The sequence below is a fragment of the Diorhabda sublineata genome, chromosome 5 (genome assembly GCF_026230105.1).
Source record: "Diorhabda sublineata isolate icDioSubl1.1 chromosome 5, icDioSubl1.1, whole genome shotgun sequence".
Taxonomy (NCBI): domain Eukaryota; kingdom Metazoa; phylum Arthropoda; class Insecta; order Coleoptera; family Chrysomelidae; genus Diorhabda; species Diorhabda sublineata.
The window spans coordinates 35,552,260-35,567,434 of NC_079478.1; the positions used below are offsets into that span (position 1 = coordinate 35,552,260).

The window sequence follows — 15,175 nt, forward strand, 5'->3', positions numbered from 1 at the left end:
AAAACCATCAAGATCCCCTCAGAAAGAGGTCAAAAAGACATTAAACCGGCAAGATCTTTACTGGGATGGGTTAATAGGATATACTTTACAGATTAATTGAAATAGGAAAAGAAGAGAAGTTAAAGATACAAAATTGAGCATTTATATGAGGATATTTTTTATACGAATTTTACCTGTAGCTAACGGTAAACGGTCCCAAATAGGCAATAGCTCCGGACGATAGAAGAACGTCGCCTATAACGTTGCCCAATAAAGCCTCGCATTGTTTTGCCGTCGCCGACCATCTCGCTTTCTCTCCTCCGAGTCCTCCGATTAGTTTTTCGGCTCTGTCCAATTTTTGGGCGCATATGAATATTTGATCTTCCAAATCTTTCTTCTTTTTCGTTTCGGCAGCGAATTCATCGTTGAGAGCCTGAAGCTTATCCGCTACCTAAAAATTTTCGGTTTGAAATCGTCTTAGTCATAGTCCGTTCATACGAATTATTGAGTGAATGGACTATAGAATAAATTGTCCTAATTCTTTGTGCCTCAATAATTACGAATATTCAAATTTTTAATCTTATAGTTTATAAGAAATTATTTCATTATGAAATTTTCACAAATATTGCAATTTTTTTTCATTATTTCATAATGTAAAGTCCATTCATACATAAAATTAAGAAAATTGAGCGAAAAATCTATACGAGTCATTGGATGGATTGTTTTACTGAAAAAATTAAAGTCCGTTCATACGCTGATTGGGAAAAATCGAAAATTCTTATTGAATTTTTCTTCTTATATTATCATTTAAAGTCCATTCATACATGTAAGGAAAAATGGAGCGATTTTTCTATACCGAATAGTTGAATGGATTATTTTACTCAAAAATTAAAGTCCATTCATACAAAGATTCCAGCACAAATATTTAATTTGTAGTCGAATTTATGGTCCGTTCATACGAAAATTCATTGAAAATGAATTTTTTTCATCACAAAATTAGCACAAATATTCAATTTATTGTCGAATATGTTTTATCTCAGAATTTAAAGTCCATTTACACCGGAAATGAAGAGAATAACTTGAAATTTATAGTCCGTTCATACGAGAAAATGTAAAAAAATTCGACTTGAATTTTGACTCAATGAGTTGATAAAATAAATATACAGGTTGTATTATTCAAAATAACGAAGAATCGATCAATAAGTCGCCGTTACCTCTTTCAGTTGCGCTCTTTTGGCATTCAAAGTGTCCATTTGAAGGGCGAGCTCGGCTTCCGCTTCCGCCAATCTGGCTTTCTTCGGAGCAACTATTTTTATAACTCGATCGTATACCTCCATGGCTCTAACCCATTTGCAAAGACCTTCGCAAGCCGTTGATATGGTCTTGATACGTTCCGGATCGAATTCTCTATCTGTCATGTATCTTTATAGAACAAAATCAATTATAATCGAAAAAGAAGAAGAAATATATGAATAAAATGGTGAAAATAAAATTCCGGCAAACGAAAATGATTGTATAGAAGAAGAAAGACGTCTGGATGTCCGTTACCTTTCTCTGATTCTTTTCATGACAGCAGGCGGTATGTTATCTTTATCGTAAGATTTTAAATTCTCCAAAAACTTCATGTCTCCCAATATTTTCACCGACGAAGCCCAAAAATCTTCTACCATTTTTCCCGAAGAAGGATCCGGTCTTCTTTCCGGTTTAACTTGCTTCATAACGCATATCTAGATAAAATTAAGTTAAATTAGGTTACGTCTTCTTCTCTTTTTCATTTCTTCTTCTTTTTTTGGCTTATTCTTCTTTTACAGGAATGAGGAAAAGATGATTAAACTTACGGCTTCCATAACGAGTTTAACACCGGACGGTGGATTTTTCATTGACTTCACCACGGTGATATCGGCCGGTTTCAAAGTGTTCAACGCCTCAATGGCCGCTTCCAACGCCGGAATAGCTTCTGATAGATCCGATTCACAATCGTCTTTTATGGCTTGAGCTGCCGCGGCCGCTTCGTTAGCAACGGCTTCATCGGCTGCTACGATCTAGAATAAGCATAATATTTAATAGCTTCGATATATTATAACAAAATCAAGGAGCTCCTAGCTGCAAGTTTTGGAAAAATTTCAAAATAATACATCGAAAAAGGACAAAAGAAATTTGATTTTTGCTGGATATTGTTGAATTTATTCACAATTATATGAGTGATACGTGTAAAAAACGTCGAAAGGAGCTCATAGCTCTATTTCAATTTACGAAATTATGTTAAGCGGCATATTGATCGTTTTTTTGTTTTCGATAGGACTTAATTAGAAAGCAAAATTACGAATGTTGAATCAATGCGTAGTATGCGATAAAAATCGAGAGATGTCGTGAATTTTATACTGTATTAGGTTAGTGGAAATTACCTCTTTTTGTTTTTCCACAATAACGGTATCCTGTTCGATTTTCACCATCAGCTTTTCCGTTTTGGCGGAAGCTACTATCAGCTGCGGCTGCAACGCCGTCAGATCGTCCTGCATCAAACCGACTTGACCAGCTGCGAAATCCAATTTCTCCAAACCCGTCTCGTACCTAAAAAATTCCACTTAAGTTAATGGAAATAGTTTTTCCAAAATTCAAAAAAAAACACCTTTAATCAATTTTTTCACCCCAATCATTATTATTCCAAAAAAAATGTCCATTTTCCTGGACTATTAACGGCGACTACACCCATGTGGAAGCCGATACAAATCGTGAAACAAATGTTGAAAGAAATACAAATGAGTGCGAACCTTTTTGTTGAATGTTAATTTTCACCCCTATCATTATTAATATTCCAAAAAAATGTTCTAGTAGCTACTTGAAAGTAATTTTCCAGCACTATTAACGGCGACTATGTGGAAACCTATACAAATCGTGGAACGAATTTTGAAAGAAATACAAATAAGTGCGAACCTTTTTTGTTGTAAGGTAATTTGTTCGACTTTCAGCGCGAACAACGATATGAAAGTTTGAATTAGCTCCAAATAAGCAGTTGCGGTTATATACGTTTTCCTCTTCTGTTCGGCGTAGAACAAATCCGAAGCTTCCTGAACGGTAATGTGGAAATGTTCACAAATTTTCACGCAAATATCCGTCATCTCATCGCCTATGTTAGTTTTGTGAAGAAACATGTGCGCTACCTGAGAAAAAAAATAGTTTACACAAAATAATCGAGAGGTACGTTCCACCGTACCCTTTCCAAAGCATCATCCGGCCATTTTTGAAACCAATCGATCGTACAGCAATTAATTAAAGACGGAAACATCCGACAACGATTTCGAAAAGAGTCACCTATCGGTGATAGACAGAGTGCAACGTGAAGATTTCTTCTTATTCTTTCGATGAAAAAATTGTACAGCGTAAGCGGTGTAGCCTCCATTTTCCTACCCTAAAAATGACATAAATATAAATTCATCGAAAAATTTAAAAAAATTTACGTCGTACGCTCTCTTTGAGAACCCCCTGCATTTTTTCCAAAATATCAGCCTTTTCATCTGGGGCGTATAGATTCGGTACGTCCCCGGTATTAAGAATGGTGTTAATGTCTTCGACGAAACTCTCATCTGCCACTTGGGTATCGGCAAATAGGAACAAAATCGGTTTACCGACGATTCCGGCGGTCGTCAGGAGTTTCTTCAAATCATCTCTCCATTCGGAAGTACCGTAAGTTCTCGTTAACTCGATCTGTATAAAAGATTGAAATATAATTATTGGTACCACACAAGTTATAACACATTAGTAAGTTCTTACCATTTCAGTTGACCCACCTAATCAGATTTTGATTTTATAAATAGTAAACGACGATATCAGACGCTTGGTAACGTCTAGGATCATATAGTCCGTGAAAATTAAGGTCGAAAAATGAACCTCGCGTCAATTAACCGTAGGTTTTTCCTCCTCCATGCACCAACGGCATCCCGAATCGTTCGTCATGCCTATAGTAAAGAGTTGGGGTCTTACATGACCGTAATCGGTTAGAGGACCGGTCACTAGTCGTATGTCGCTTCAAATGTATCCATCCAACTCTGTAGAGGCCGTCTCACAAGTGAATCAGTCTCCTTAAAGTAACAGTGCACTACAACGCTCTTGATCTTGCAGAAATCGCTCACTGGTTCATGTAGGACTGTTTATCACTCAAATACAAGTCCAGAGCACGCCATATCGGCCTTGATGGCTTCCACAGTAGCTCTACTATCTGAGTAGACTGAAATCTGGTGAGCGAATCACTTTCCCCCGAGTAACCGAGCACTACAACGACCTAGAGCTTGCAGCAATCACTCACTGGTTCATGTAAGACTGTTATTTACCACAGTTCAAGCCTTGAGCACGCCATATCGGCCTTTATGGTTTCCACAGTAGCTCTACTATCTGAGTAGACTGAAATCTGGTGAGCGAATCACTTTCCTCCGAGTAACCGTGCACTAGAACGACCTGGACCTTGCAGCAATCTCCCACTGGTTCTTCTAGGAATATTTTTCACTCCAATCCAAGCCTAGAGCACGCCATATTGGCCTTTATGGCATCCATAGTAACTCTTCTATCTGAATAGATCAAAGTTTGGCGAAAGAATCATTTTTCCCACAGTAACTAATAATCCAAACGAGGTAGACCTTGCAGTAGTTGCTTGCCAATGCATGTAGGACTTTTTTGCATTCCAGTATAAGCCCCTACAGTACACCATGTACGTCGTTGTGGTTTCACTTTGGAGGATGATAACAATAAAAAAGTGTGTCCTCTATAGAAGCTCAATCCTGGAGCAATGTACGCCTCCATCATTCCGTATAGCGGACTTCGAGTCCCCCTTCCACTGTTCTCTATCAGTAATGTGTGCCTACCAAATCCTAATTAACGATCACATTTGGTCACTGCCTATCGAAAAGATTGTACATACACCCGAAGATTTTCGCGTGGTTACTTTGAATAGTATCATATGGTCCAAAAGTGGAAGGTTCGGTAGGACATCGAGGGTCTAAAACACGCGAGGCGCTAAAATATGTCCAACTGCACTCTAGCTTCTACCACCACACTATGGTTGCGTGCACGAGAAGATATTTAACCATCGGAGAGTGTTTCCAGTGAAGGATCCATCAGTCGGTGTCCACGTTTTTATACGAGCAGTTTTGGATCCAGAGTGCCGATTCGAAAATCCCGATTCTAAATGGTGGTCCAACTGAAATGGTAAACTGTTCATGGTTGTTTACCTCGAATATAGTACATTCGGCCATAAAACTGGCCAATTTCGCGGAACTATGTCTTCCCGAACCACCGACGCCAACCAATAAGGCGTTACCGTTCGGTTGAGTTATCACTCTCGATACTCTGGAAACGTGTTCGATGGCAAATTTGAACATTACGAGGTTCATCGGCGTTTTAGATATGACATTGTATTCGGATAAGTAATATTCCATTTTTTCAATCAGATCGTCCATATCTGTAATCTAAAAAATAAAATTTACAATGTTTAAATAATTGTTAAGAAAATTCTTATATTAACATTTTGGAAATATTAGCGTATTTCCGATTTAGGATCATAAAACACGTTAGTTTAGCGTTTTCGAAGTCTTGTAATCCATTTATCTATATCCAAGATGTCGGAAATCAGTAGTTTCGGTTTACAATTACAAAAAATCAAAGATAATAATAGTATTAAAGGACCTTGAACTGCATCGATTTTTGGTGTTTGACTCAAACATTAACTAAATATCGGGAAATAATTTTTGGACGACTCTATATATGTTATATCGAACGATAATTGTAAATAATATGTTTTATTGTGAATATACCTCGTCGTAAACTTTCGGATCCGCGTCCGGATACATATAATTCCCGTAGAACAAATTCCTTAGATGTTGTGGTCCTATTTTTTCGTCTTCGGGGACTAAACTCGCACAAACTTTTTCGAATTTCTGTCTAAAGCCCTGATAACAACCTTCTTTCACAATTTCGAAAAGTTTAATCCTAGAAAAAAAGTTAAATTCAACAAAAAACACTTGGGGTCTTTCAGAATGTAACAGATTTATAAAACTGGACGCTTATCTTTAAAGTTTTCCCGTTAAAACTGGCAACCGTGAAATAATTTGGTTACTATTTTCACTGTATAGTTATATGTCATTATATTTGTCAGGTAAAGAATTTCAGCAACCGATAAAATATTGTTTTCGGTTAAAACTAGCAACAATGTTTAAATTCAGTTCTTACTACCACCATATCGTTGAATTTCGATGGTTGTTGGGTTTAGAACGCCAGCAACCGTCCAAATTGTTCCAGTTTTTCTCATTGGGCCTAAATTAGACAGTGAAATACCATTGCACATGTCTATCAACAAGTTTTCCGGTTAAATTTGGCAACAATATGTGAATTCAGTTCTTATTACTACCATATCGTTAAGTTTCGATATTCTTCGGATCTAAATTATCCGGAATCGGCGAAATGTTGCCAGTTTTCCGCGTTACGCTTAGAATAGACGGTGAAGTCTGTCTTCAAATACTTTTGGTTAGAACTGGCAACAAAATATAAATTTACTGTCGACTATTATCAAACAGTTATGTTTCGTGATATTTGTCGGATTTAGAACCGTTAAAACATTGCCAGCCAGCAACCGTTCAAATGGTGCCAATTTTTCGCGTTGAGCCCAAAATAGACAGTGAAGTGCAACTGTCAACAAATATATTCGGTTAAATCTGGCAACAATGTGTACATTCATACTACTATATCGTTGAATTTCTATATTTGTTGGATTAAGAACATCAGGAACCGTCAAAATGGTACCAGTTTTTCGCGTAGGGCTCAAAATAGACAGTGAAGTCTGACTGCAACAAAAGATATTCGCTTAAAACTGGCAACAATGTAAAAAATTCCATTTATACTCCAACAATATCGGTAAACTTTGATGTTTGTTGGATTTACAACATCATCAACCGTCCAATTGGTGCCAATGGTTCGCTTTAGGTTCTAAAATGATGGTAATGATTGATTTAGAGCCCGATTTTAATTCCCTCCATACTAAATATCGTTTTTTACCAAAACCAGATCCTCCAAATACCATCTAGCTTACGTTTACGCCATCTAGCCTGTCGAAAACCAGACTCTTCCGAAGGTTTCGACGAGAAGAAGGGATACAGAAGAAGCAACAAATGTATTTTGACGAAGAAGAAGAATTTCCTGTCAAAATTGTTCAATTTTGAATCCGGTTCGATGTCGAAGCCGAATTTCCTTCTTATACTGACCTATCATCGTCGTCTATCAGTCTATCGTGGAACACCCTGTACGTTTCGTGTATCCACAATCTGATGAACTTATCAGGATCGTCCATACGTTGAGGGGGAGTCAGGAGGAGTCCGTTTATCACTCTAGAAAAATCTCTCAACGAAAAGGTGTAATGGGATTTAGCAGGAGTCGGTAGGAAATGTTCTATCGCCGCCTTGTATACTTCGGATGTGGCGGCGCAACAAAACTACGAAAAAAATTAATTACAATATTTATTTTTTGTATTTTGAGGATTTTTACCTTGGATAATCTGGCTACGGGTTCGACGTATCCTTTAGAAAAATTCCAATCTAATATCGTCGTAAATATTTTACTTAAAGTTTGATCGTCGAAAGAATCTATGGTTATGATTTGCATGTGCCTCAAAAATCTGTCGCTGATTTCGTTTCTTCCGCCTCCAGGAACTCCCATAGCGCCGATAAATAACTAGAAAATCACAAGTTTAGACTAGAATATTCCAGATAGTTCCAGTTTCGATATGAACAAATCGTACAATCGGACTGACTCGCGCGACGATATAATACGTGGGTTATTCGGGTAGTAAGAAACGGAAGTATTGGAATGAAGGATATCTGAAAATAATAACGTTATCCTCTTCAAAATTTATAAAAATGGCTGCCATTTTCTTGACCTCTCCAACAAATGTCTTACCAAAAATATTTTCCGGCGTGAAAATAAGAAAAAGTCTCACACGGGATCAAGTCTGGTGAGCAAGGTGCCTGGGTCGTCTTTACCATGCCGTTTTAAACCGAAAACTGTTGTACGGAAATGGTTCTGAGCACACAAAATGGCTGTCAACTTCTTGCACGTATTTTTCTTGGCCTTTTACAATGTCGTAGAGTCAAATCCTTTCATATTTCTTGATTTTGAATTAAGAAAAAGTCACATAGGGCTAGATCACGCAAGTAAAGTGCCTATATTAGCGCAAGAATGTCCTTTTTAGCCGAAAACTGCTAAACGGAAATGGTTGTAAGTACCCAAAATGGCTGACATCTTCCTCGTATTTTTCTTGACCTTTTACAATATTGTGGAGTCGAAATATTTTCATGCCTCTTGGTTTTGAGTTCAAGAAAAGTCATATGGGGTTAGATCAGGCGAGTAAGGTGTCTACATCACCGTAACAATGCCTTTTTTAGCCGAAACCTATTGAACGGAAATGGTTGAAAGTACTCAAAATGGCACACAACTCCTTCCTCGTATTTTTTTTAACCTGTAGTGTTGTGTAGTCGCTATATTTTCATGTCTCTTGGTTTTGAATTAAGGAAAAGTTTCTTGGGGCTAGATCAGGCAGGTGAAGTGTTTTTATGTTTTTATCCGAAAATTGCTGAACGGAATTGGTTATAAGTACTCAAAATGGCTTCTTCTTCATTGTTTTCTTCATCTATAATATTGCATAATTGAGATCCCTCCATGTCTCTTAATTTCTAGTTGCTTAGTCTCTTGTCTGCCAAAAGTCTTCTTAACACATCCATATAAACTTTTTTCAATATTTTCGTCGATTGAGACAGTTGATGGATGTCCATGACGAGGTTTATAATCAATCGACATTCTAAACCACCTACTCTTGATTTTTTCCACCTTCTGAGTTATTTTCAATATTAAAACAGTTTAAAACATCAAGTAGAAATGAAAATTTCGCGACGTCACGTCGTTTACTTAAGCTTGGCACCATAAAAAACGAAACAAGAAAAAAATGAGAGCTTCTAAAGTAAGTTATGACCCAAATAACCAACAAAAAGTGTTTTGGTACGGGAAATTAGTTTATAGATCGAATTGGTGTAGGAATTCGTACGGAAAAACCGATTCATCACAATTAAGACATCCACACTATTAGCCAGAATTGAGTTCATCTGACTCCTGGTCTCATACTTCATGAAATAGACGCGTGGGAAACGCTTTCCATCGAACTAAAAGATAGTAGCTGCCGTGGAAGGTTTTCCTGATTCGGGGATGGTACCTATACATTTAAATATTAGTAAAACAACAAGAGAAGGAAAAAAAACGTCTTAACAATCATATACTTACTATATCGACCAAAAAAAGCATCGAAGTATCTTTTTCGAACCAATGTCCGTGATCAATAAATTGACGTAGCAGCTCGACGGCTGGTTGCGCGCCCCAAACTTCCTTCTGAGGCATGCCTACGTCGTCGACGAAAAGGATGCACTGTTTACCCATCGAAGGACCAAATACTCCTCTTCTTCTTTTATCTAGCTTCGACATTACCATTTCCTGAGTCTAAAAAAATATTTAAAATCAAAAAAAGGAAACTTTATTCAGAAGAAACGAGACTGAAGAAACTAGTACATACCAAACTCGAAGACGTTCTTGCGCTGAAGTTGACTATGTTAGGTAAATATTTTTCTTTGGGTAAATTCAACATATGATCAATTATCACGGCGGATTTACCGGTACCAGTAGGTCCGACAAACAGAATCGGTATTTTGTTATCCAGGCACATTTTCAAGAAAAATCTCTGACAACAAGATTCAGTCGTTTGTATAATCAACTCAGTAGCCTGAAATAATTCACAAGAAAATGATTTTCCAGAAGAAAATTCAATTGTACTTTTTCAATAATTTGTTTCAATAGTTTACGGCACTAAATTGAGGAAAATTACCTATTAAATTAAATTGAATATTATTCTGATAGACCTTTTTAGAGCATTTTATTAGAAAATGGTCGAAATTTACTTATAATTTTCTGTAAAAAATCATTAAATGAAATAAATAACAATTATATATCAATAAACAAAAAATTCAGTTTCCTTTATTGATAAAGAGTTACTTCATGTTAAATGTAACACCCTATATAAAAAAATTAAAGAATATGTCACTAGTTGAATCGAATTATTTCAAATTTAATTTACCTTAGCTGTTGGGGGAATTTTATCAACTTTTTCGACTGTATCAGTCCAATTGATCCACGTCCCGTTATTTTTTTTATCATACACCCAATCGAAGACGTTGGCGCGATCGGGAAAAACTTGACTTTTCGTTAATTTGAAAGATTTCGGTTTCGGATGCTTTCGATTGTCACCGTTCAATAATTTCCTATAAAAAGTATCGAAATTCTGTCTTCCCTCCGACGTTAACGTCGATCCCAAACCCCATAACAAGCAAAATATTAAAGTACATTGTAACCACACCGTGCTTACTTGGTTTTCTTCGCGAATGGAACAAGTAAATAACCTCGTGAAAGACTAAAATGAAAAATAACACTTTACTTCCAAAAATTCTTCACACAACGCACATTTTTTCACCATACTCGACTCATAGTTTTTACAACATAAATTAATATGATTATAAACTCACGTAGAATAGATGAATATCGGATGTTTCGACGAATTTCTTGGATTTGTTGATTTGTTTTAACATCGTTGGAACCAACCATTCCATACATTCTACTAATAATTCTTGTTGTTCCACTAGGAGAAATTTCGCTAACGTATTCATGTAAGAATCCATGAAAGGTTTCCAACCAAGTAGGGCCGGTTCCATGTAAATCATTCCGCATCTCGATACCGTTGCCGGGGAGGCTTGTTCTAAATCGGCAGGTTCGAAAATTAAGTTCATTTGTGGTGACATCTGTAAATATATTCAATACGCTATTTACTATCACCATTTTCTATATTTATATAGTGCTTCTAGGAGGTATAGTTCAACACTCACAATTACATTCCCGCGCATTTCGTTAACCAAGTTATCTACGTTAGACATGCGCAGTGTAATGATGTGGTAGTAAACAGAAATGGTTTCAAAATAATTCCACTAATTATATGCATGATTTCGTCCAAATATCCGATTACTTAATAAATATAAATACTTATTTTTTTTCAATTTTCTAGAATATTTCGAAATAATGTGAATATAAAAACTTTTTGTTATAAAATATTTAAATTTCAGCGGGTATTTGACTCCGCCCTCATTGATTGGTATCGATTAGTTTTTACGAACATGGCGGGAAACATGTATGTAGATAGTCAGTTGATGGCGTGATTTAAGCGAAATACGAGGTATTCATAATTTGCGATGTTTCTATTTTTAATGAAAATGTAATAATTTTACATAATATCAGTGAGTTCGTGTCCAAGTGTAGTGTAGAAGTGAATATATTTCGTTAAAAGCATCTGATCTCTAATAATTACAAATTAGAACAAATATGGCCTATTGTGTGCTTTGTGAAATTATTGTGGGGTGAAAAATTATAATTCAGTGAAATTTGTGTTTCGATTGTGGTTACTTCAATTTTTTTCTACTAGAAACTTGCGTTTGCAGCTGTACTTGGTTTAGGTAAGTAATTTTTTTCTCAATTTGTTTAAAATATATCAACTTTATTGATAATATATCAATTTCGAAAAATTATACTATTAAAAAATGGTATAGTTATATAGAACACAATATTTAAGAATAAATTCTTTGGGCAACGTTGCCAATCATTTCAATTTTATAAAGAATATGTGTATTCACAATCGGTTATTTTTTATTCTGCACCATACGACTAGAAAATCAATGAATTTTTTGATAAATTATATAAAAATTTTTATCCAATTTTTCCCTAACATTAACAGTACGACATAATTTTATGGGAATATCTTTTTGTATCGTAATGTTTTATTTAGATTAATTTCTATCAAAAATGTCGTTAAATGTTTATTTCATATTTAGGCAATGAAATACTAAATCTTACGAGTGTTTCATTGAAAATTTTTGTACAAAAACATTCACAAAGTGGTCTACAACAACTTTGTAAAAAAGTGTACATTTCGAGTTTAAAGACCAAAAATTTTGGCAACCCTGTTGAAGACAGAAACTTCTAATAATTGAATTATAAATTTTGAGGTTTTTAATAAAAATTAGAATAACTTCCAATTGCTTAAAAGTTATGAATACTTATTATTTTAGTGTTCTAAAATATTTAAATACTCAAAGATAATGTGAATACACAAACCTTGTTATTTAAATTTTGGCGGGCACTTGACTTCGCCCTCATTGATTGGTATCGATTAGTTCTTACGAACATGGCGGGAAAACATAAATGTTAATAGTCAGTTGTTAGCGCCCATTAAATCAAATGTGAAGAATTAATCATATCTCATGTTTTTTTTAATAAATTGAATAAGGTGAATAAGGTCCGTTGAAAACATCTGATATATAATAACTACAGAGGGACTCACATAAATTTAAACAATATGGCTTTGTATGGTGTTGTAAGCTTTGTAAAGTTATTGTGGGGTGAAAAACTTTAATACAGTGGATGTGTTTGTGTTTTAATGATGGTTACCTCATTTTTTCTATTAGAAACTTTAATGTTTGCAGTTGTAATTGCTTTGGGTAAGTAAATTTTTTCTAAATTTGCTTTAAATATAATATCAACTTTACAGTTAGATGAATTTGAAAAAAAAGATTAATTGCTTACAAAAATGTCGTTGTCTTATTTTTTTTAAATTTATACGGTAAAATACTAAATTATATGAATGTCTACAACAAAATTGTAAAAAAACCTTCGACATTTTGAATTTTAAGTCTAAAAATAATCTTGGCAACGTCGCTATGGAGAGAAACTTTAGATTTTTAATGAAAATTAATTTTTTTCAATTTTCAAGAGATATTTGATGGGAATATATAAAAAATATTCAGCTTTTCTCACATTTCCACACACAGGGTGATTCTAAAAGCATCCTTCATATCATTTGAACCCATAAACCCAAATATTTTTAACAGAAGTATAAACAAGAATTTTCACTAGATCTTGTCTTGAACTCCAAACAGAACAAGAAGTTTTTTTCCATTTTGAGAAATACACAAAAACAAAAAAAACATGATTCAATTACTTGTTCTTATTATTTAATTCATATTTTTTACCTGAATAATTTCTCCCGACATTAAACAAAGTTTTTTATTATCATCCAGGACGGTATTCATGTTTTCTATCCAGACAGCGTCGACGGGACCGTCGAATAAAATCCATTTCCTGTCACTTGTGGTACTATTAGCGTAATCCCTAAATATACACAAAATTTTTCCATAATTCCAACCAAAATTATGTCAATGTTGATGGTATTACCTAAACGTGGTAGCTAATACTCCATCTGACCACTCGTGGGACGCCGGATCGAACTGACCATATAATTGACCCATAGAAATAGCTTTAGGATTAATTATTTTGTATAATACTTCGTGCTCAATTAAAGCTGCACCTATTTTATTGGCCAAAGCACCCAGACCACCAGCCAAACTCTTGAAATTATTCCAAGCATAATATCAAATTTTTAGTTTTACAAAATTCAAATATTTATTATTAGAAAGTGAGGTTAAGTTATTACTAGAATGAAATAGTAGAGAAAATGTGATGTAAACAGAAGAAGAATGATGAAAATTGGTTCTAATTCAGTCGAATGTGGTTGAGACTTCCCGGAAGGGGAAGATGACTTACTTTAAGTGAGGTTAAGTATGTATTTGAATGAAGTTAATTGACGAAATGTAATGTGAACAGAAGAAGATGATGAAAATTGTTTTTCTGCAGTCGAGTGTGGTTGGAATTTCTCGAAAAGGGAAGATAACCTACTTTAAGTGAGGTTAAGTATGTATTCGAATAAAGTTAGTTGAGAAAATGTAATGTAAACAGAAGAAGAATGGTGAAAATTGGTTTTTTGCAGTAGAATGTGGTTGGGATTTTGCGGAAGGGGAAAATAATCTACTTTAAGTGAGGTTAGGATATGTGTGTGTGGATATTGGGGTATCATATACACTGCGAAAAGATCTATTGTGTCTTAAGTGAGGTTAAGTATGTATTTGATTGACAAAATGTAATGTAAACAGAAGAAGAATGATGAAAGTTGGTTTTTATAAAGTTGAGTATTAATCAAATTCATCGAACAAGAAGAAGACAGCGTTTAAATAAGGTTAGGTTCAGAATAAACCATAAATACCCTACAATTGTTTTACTTTCGTATTATATTTTGAGAAAAAGTAAAAGTAATTCTTTGATACAATTATATACCTGATAAGCGGAAGTCTTTCCCCCCATCGGTCTTCCAACTATCATCAAACCGTGCCTCACTAATATCATTTCGTAAATCTGCATACATTTTTCTACAAACCAAGGCGTAGGTTGCAAATTCCTTCTCTTAATTTCTTCTATCAAACATTCAATGAGTTCGGCTCTTTCGAATTTTGGTATTTCAATATCGGGGAATAGATCGGAATATATACCAGCGAATAAAGGTACATCCTGTATTATAAAAAAAAAACTGTTCCCATATATAGTTATTTTACTGTAAAAATTGATGCACGTCATATTTGAACAACGTTGCCATACTTTAAAAATAGTACGTACTTATAGGAAACATAAAAGTGAGGTTATATGTAATCTGTCAACTGTCAGTAATGTTATAAAAATGGTTGTTGGTATCATTTGTGATATGTATCAATTTTTATGTTGTTCGAGCGAAATATTTTGTACCTGAGCTAAAAATTTCGGTAGATTGACGTCGATTATGGCCCTTAATACGATTTGCGGTTCGGATACGTCGGGGTAACTTCTTTTTAATGCACCAGCTGCTAACAAAACCGATTTAACGGCTCTCATTCCGTAATCGTAATGATTTTGAGAGGACAGTTGTTCCGAACATAATTTGTACGTGTGGACGATTTTCTCGGCCAAACTGTAACATTAATTTTGCGAAATTTCAAAATAACTAGTTTCAAATTTCAAAAATATCGTTTTCGATAATAAAGTTTAATGCAAACCGAAATTTAATCGAAAATTTTTTGTCAGATAAAATTTTTATATGTACAAGGTCCAGTTAAAACTAATATATATACAGGGTTTAATTAAAAATTTTATTTGTACAAGGGTTAGGTACGTGATTGTTGTGGGATTGTAGCAATAAAACACCAAAGTGTAC

General features: G+C 34.8%; 1 protein-coding gene across 1 annotated transcript in view; it reads right to left on the reverse strand.

The window, feature by feature from the left end:
* The window catches only part of LOC130444725 (dynein axonemal heavy chain 3), a 155,914-nt gene that overhangs the window by 17,875 nt on the left and 122,864 nt on the right, over positions 1–15,175 (reverse strand). Inside the window, exons 24-43 of the mRNA XM_056780000.1 lie at positions 14,731–14,932; positions 14,269–14,499; positions 13,333–13,505; positions 13,131–13,269; positions 10,581–10,853; positions 10,136–10,468; positions 9,578–9,784; positions 9,292–9,504; positions 7,507–7,692; positions 7,227–7,453; positions 5,784–5,958; positions 5,202–5,438; positions 3,445–3,684; positions 3,194–3,388; positions 2,914–3,140; positions 2,385–2,550; positions 1,818–2,021; positions 1,528–1,706; positions 1,194–1,401; positions 174–430 (exon numbers count right to left, since the gene is read on the reverse strand). Coding sequence (XP_056635978.1) covers positions 174–430; positions 1,194–1,401; positions 1,528–1,706; positions 1,818–2,021; positions 2,385–2,550; positions 2,914–3,140; positions 3,194–3,388; positions 3,445–3,684; positions 5,202–5,438; positions 5,784–5,958; positions 7,227–7,453; positions 7,507–7,692; positions 9,292–9,504; positions 9,578–9,784; positions 10,136–10,468; positions 10,581–10,853; positions 13,131–13,269; positions 13,333–13,505; positions 14,269–14,499; positions 14,731–14,932 — 4,272 coding nt within the window. The remainder of the gene's footprint in view (positions 1–173; positions 431–1,193; positions 1,402–1,527; positions 1,707–1,817; positions 2,022–2,384; positions 2,551–2,913; positions 3,141–3,193; positions 3,389–3,444; positions 3,685–5,201; positions 5,439–5,783; positions 5,959–7,226; positions 7,454–7,506; positions 7,693–9,291; positions 9,505–9,577; positions 9,785–10,135; positions 10,469–10,580; positions 10,854–13,130; positions 13,270–13,332; positions 13,506–14,268; positions 14,500–14,730; positions 14,933–15,175) is intronic.